The sequence below is a fragment of the Myotis lucifugus genome, unplaced genomic scaffold (genome assembly GCF_000147115.1).
Source record: "Myotis lucifugus unplaced genomic scaffold, Myoluc2.0 scaffold_3922, whole genome shotgun sequence".
NCBI classification, from domain to species: domain Eukaryota; kingdom Metazoa; phylum Chordata; class Mammalia; order Chiroptera; family Vespertilionidae; genus Myotis; species Myotis lucifugus.
Window position 1 is genome coordinate 7,331 of NW_005874970.1, and position 5,165 is coordinate 12,495.

At 58.2% G+C, this 5,165-nt stretch overlaps 1 protein-coding gene across 1 annotated transcript in view; it reads right to left on the reverse strand.

Moving 5' to 3' along the window:
* Positions 1 to 4,880, reverse strand: part of LOC102436559 (radical S-adenosyl methionine domain-containing protein 2) — a gene marked incomplete at its 5' end in the record, with an annotated part of 9,004 nt that extends 4,124 nt beyond the window's left edge. Inside the window, 4 exons of the mRNA XM_006108852.3 lie at positions 163 to 195; positions 1,049 to 1,198; positions 2,980 to 3,209; positions 4,598 to 4,880. Of these exons, the coding sequence (XP_006108914.2) occupies positions 163 to 195; positions 1,049 to 1,198; positions 2,980 to 3,209; positions 4,598 to 4,880 (696 nt within the window). The remainder of the gene's footprint in view (positions 1 to 162; positions 196 to 1,048; positions 1,199 to 2,979; positions 3,210 to 4,597) is intronic.
* Between the last annotated feature and the right edge of the window lie 285 nt (positions 4,881 to 5,165).

The window sequence follows — 5,165 nt, forward strand, 5'->3', positions numbered from 1 at the left end:
CCCCCTTAAAATCAATGGGAAATATCCGAGGGTGAGGATTAACAAAAAAAAGAAAGATGAAACGCTGGCCCAGCCCCCGGGGGCCAAGCACGATGCTCTGACTCGGCCCTCGTGGCTACCTCACCGCCTGCCGTGACCGCGCGTGGCCGTGGGGACACTCACATACTCATCCAGAATCAGGTAGGAGTCCTTCATCTGCAAAGGGAGAGGGGCAGGCTCAGTCTCACGGTCAGCCTCACGCTTGGGGTCCGTCCGCGGGTCTGTGTGTCTGTGGTCATTACCCCGGCTCCCCGCTTCCCACCTCGCCTCAGTGGCTCTGGGCATGTGGCCCCAGGTGAGCCTTCCCCCCCGACCTCCCCCCACTGCTCCCCCCCCAACCCTCCAGGGCAGCGGGTGTGTGTGTTCCCACCCACCAGCCTCGAAGCCCGGGTTCCCTGCCCTGTGCCCGAAGGGTCCCGTGTCGCTTGGAAAAACGTCTCCCCTCTCCTCTCGCGGTGGGAGAGCCTGCTCTTCGTTACCCGGTATTCCCAGTGGCTGATTCCCCTGGCACCCACTTCTCCCCTTTCAACATCTATATTCCAGGAGGAGAGACCAGTGCTCATCTCTCACACCAGCCCTGCACAGCGGCACCACGCCCGCCGGAGGAGGGGGCACCCTGAGCTCACGCAAAGGCCGCAGGGCTGTCCTAGCCAGTGTGGCTCAGTGGATAGAGCGTCGGCCTGCGGACTGAAGGGTCCCGGGCTCGGTTCTGGTCACGGGCACATGCCCCGTTGCGGGCTCGACCCCCAGGAGGGGGCGTGCAGGAAGCCGCCGATCAATGATTCTCACCATGGATGTTTCTATCTCTCCCTTCCTCTCTCTAAAATCAGTAAACATATTTTTTTAAAAAAACAAAGGCCCCAGGGCTGGAGGGTGCAGGACAGATGGCGGCCTCAGCCCTAGACTGTCCTAGTCCCCCCGTCTCTACATGACCCCGTGGGGCTGGGGAGAGGGCCCCCTCGGAATGGATCTGAGCGTGCGGTGGGCCAGGCCGGCGCGGGCCGCCCACCTTGTCGTTGCACTCGGGCACCAGGCAGGGCACCTCGCGGTGCCGGTCCAGGAAGCCCTGGAACTCCTCCTTGCTGATGACGAAGCGCTCGGCCTCCCGCAGGGCGCCGTCCCCCGCGTTCTCCCCGTCGATGAGCAGGCACTGGAACACCTGGAACACGCGTGTGCTTGGCGAGAGCGTCCCGTCGGGGGCCACCCACACCTGGGCCCCGCCCCCAGCTTCCTCTCTCCTGAGCTGAGGCGACGCCTCACTCTGAGGAACATTCTAGAAGGACATTGCTCTGGGACACTTGAGCTGGCCCTGGGGTTTAGGGAGCACAGATATTCTTAACAGGCAGACACAGGAAGAACGGGTCTAGGTGATATTCTATCTGGTTTCAGCACCTCAGTTTCTGGACCACAGAATAGCAAATGCTCCTGGAAGGATACGTGGGCCGTGCGGACACATCGAGCCCGGCCGGCGTGGCTCCGAGTTTTCCCGCCAAAGCCTGGGTCGAGGGCTCGATCCCCCGTGTGGGGTGTGCAGGAGGCTGCCGATTGATGGTTCACTCTCATCATGGAAGTTTCTCTCTCTCTCTCTCTCTCTCTCTCTCTCTCTCTCTCCCTCTCCCTTCCTCTCTGAGATCAATTAAAAAGAATATATTTTTTAAAAAATCCAATTGTTTGTAATCCCCAAATCAAGATATAAGCATTTTCAAAGTGCTGTCCTTCCCACTGAGTTTAATCATATGCCCTGCAAAGGCCCCTAGGATGTATCGGTTTCTCAGTTAATGCATAAGGACAGTCTCCCAAAGCCATGAATTGCCTTTTCCAACATTCTTTTAAGTAAATAAATAGGGCTGTGTGTGTGGTATTAGTCCATCATAAGGACTGCATCATCGGGAAAGGAAAAACGCCGTCCCAGGGAATTGTCAGGTGACCACAGGTGGCAGCCGACCAACGACAGGGGTGTCTTTGAACTTGAGACGCTTCAGTAGCTGACAGTGGGGTCAGACTGGAAGCACAGATCTCGGTGAATGAATGTTGCTGCAGCTCGGGCAGGGCCTTGCCCTGGCCACCTCCTAAGAACGCAATGAAAAGCCGTGTGCTCAGGACCGATGCGGAACAGCGTCCGTGCGCACAGAAGCCGGAGCAGGAGGAGGACATGCAGCCTGGCTCTGCTGCATAGTGAGTGCAGGCGGGGCTTTCGGAGGCCTCAGGACGTCCCCCAGCACATAGCATACCCCGGCCTCCATCCTCCCCATGTTCCAGAAGGGATCAGCCCTGCATGTACAGGAGGGGAAACTGAGGCAGAGAGCATGTACGTGGCTTCTACTTTAAGGAATAAAAGAAGGACCTAGGGCCTGGCTGGTGTGGTTCAGTGGTTGGACGTTGACCTATGAACCAGGAGATCACGTTCGATTCCTGATCAGGGCACATGCCCAGGTTGTGGGCTCCATCCCCAATAGGGGGCGTGCAGGAGGCAGACTATCCATGATTCTCTCTCGTCATTGATATTTCTATCTCTCTCCCTCCTTTCCTCTCTGAAATCAATCCTATATAATAAAAGCCTAATATGCAAATTGACCAAACAGCGGAGCGACCGGTTGCTACGTCGTGCACTGACCACCAGGGGCAGATGCTCAATGCAGGAGCTGCCCCCAGCCCACAGGCCCCAGCCAAGGCAGGTGCCAGTGGGCCCCCCCCCCCCCCCCGATCGCCCTGCCGGTTGGTCCACAGATCGGCCCTGATCGCTGGGCAGGCCTACGGACCCTACCTGTGCATGAATTTTCGTGCACCGGGCCACTAGTAAAAATATATTTTTAAAAAAAGAAGGACCCTGGTCCCGGCTGGTGCTGCGGCTCAGAGCTGCACGCTCACCATCTCCGCTTCCCCGAAGCTGTTCCCGCCCACACGGTGCGGAGGGACCGTGGGCGAGCCGCGGGCGCTCACCTTCCAGCGCACCGGGTTCAGCTCCTGGATGTGCGCGCGCATGTCCTCGTCCACGTTGAAGCGGTTGATGACGGAGTTGATCTTGAAGGCCACGCGGTACTCCCTGCACCAGCGCCTCAGCTTCCGGAGGTTCTCCACGTGGTTGAGCCTCCCCTGGCCGCGGCCGATGAGGACGTTCACGTCTTCGTTGAAGCTGTCGCAGGAGATGGCGAGGATGTCCAGGTACTGGCCTGCGGGAAAGGGCGGCGGTCAGCTCTCCGCCGAGGACCCAGCCCTGTCGGCGGCTCCCGCCTCCTCGGGATGAAACAGGCCTGCGTTACACGTTCGCTTTCGTTGTTTAAACACCGCGTGCCCTCGCCCCCCAGCACTCACGAAAACGTGCGCTACACTCAGTAAAACAGTCTTAGAAAAGAAGACACCTCACAGGACGCCGGCGATGTTCACACATGAGAGAAACTCTCCGCCCGTGTGTGTGTGAGTGTGTGTGTGAGTGTGTGAGTGTGTGTGTGTGTGTGTGAGTGTGTGTGTGAGTGTGTGAGTGTGTGTGTGTGTGTGTGTGTGAGTGTGTGTGTGTGTGAGTGTGTGAGTGTGTGTGTGTGTGAGTGTGTGTGTGAGTGTGTGTGAGCTCCTGCCAGCACGCCCTCCAGGTCTCACTCACTTCTCAGGGAGGTCAGTTTGTTAGATCTATGAGCTTTTCAGACCTCCATCTTTATATAGATAGATAGATAGATAGATAGATAGATAGACAGACAGATAGATATAGATATATATACACTAGGGGCCCGGTGCACAAAATTTGTGCAAGGGGGCTCAGCCCCCACAGCCCCGGCTTCGTCTAGAAGGTCGTCCGGAAGGTTGTTCAGTTGTCTGGTCTAATTAGCATATTACACTTTTATTATTTTACTAGAGGCCTAATGCACAAAATTTGTACAAGAGTAGGTCTTCCTTCCCCTGGCTGCTGGCACCGGCTTCCCTCTGATACCCAGGACCCGGGCTTCCCTCACAGCCCAGCTTTGTCTGGAAGGTTGTCCGGAAGGACATCTGGTCTAATTAACATATTACACACACACACACACACACACACACATATATATAATTGATTTCAGAGAGGAAGGAGGGGGAGAGGGAGAGAAACATCCATGATGAGGGAGAATCACTGACAGGCTGCCTCCTGCACGCCCTACACTGGGGATGGAGCCCACAACCCGGGCCTGTGCCCTGACCGGGAATTGAACCCTGACCTCCTGGGTCACAGGTGGATGCTCAGCCCCTGAGCCAGGCCGCCGGGCCAGTCGCTTACTTTCTAGGAGACTTAAGGGTGATAGCAAACAAGCAAAAAGGCGGGGCTTGCCTGCCGGTGGGGAAGCTGGAGCCCAGCCCCCTGCTCGCCACCCTGGCCGGCCCCCGAGGAACTGAGCGCACGAGGATTGTTATCTGCCCGCGCACACATGTCTATGGGAGCCCTGCAGAACTCACTGCCGTTAACTCCACACGCAGCTCGCGAAGAGATTAGAACGGGCCTGTTTGGTCCTGGTCCCGGCCCCGCAGGCCTGGTCCGGCCCAGGGAGGAAGGACATGCAGCCATGCAGGGGACGGGCCTCGGGAGGGGGGCGCTCACCGTACTTCACGAACCAGCGCTCGCGGATGAGGCTGCCGTTGCTGACGATGCTGACGCTGGGCAGGCCCAGCTCCTGCTTGCAGAACCTCACCAGGCGGCCCAGGTACTCCCCGCGGTCCTGCAGGAACGGCTCCCCGCCCGAGAAGTTCACCTTCTCCATGCCTGCGGAGAGGAGATACCCCACAGTGAGCGAGAAGCAGGGACCAGCTGCCTCCTGCACGCCCCCTACTGGGGACTGAGCCGCGACCCAGGCATGGGCCCTGACTGGGATCGAACCCGGGACCCTTCAGTCCACAGGCCGGTGCTCTATCCACTGGGCCACACCAGCCAGGGCCAAGACATTTTTCTCCCATTTCTCCCGGCCACAGGCACCCATCATCACCTCAATGGCCAAAGTCTTGTTTTCTCCGCGTCACAGAAACGCCATGAGATTCTCTGTACCTTCCCCTCCCCGAGGCGCAGGCCCGTCAGCCCCGCGCTATGGACGTGACCGTGTGGGTAAGCCAGGGTTTCACCGGGAAAAGGAAGTCACTGGTAGGTTTTCTCGTCTTCCTTCTATTGAACAGCT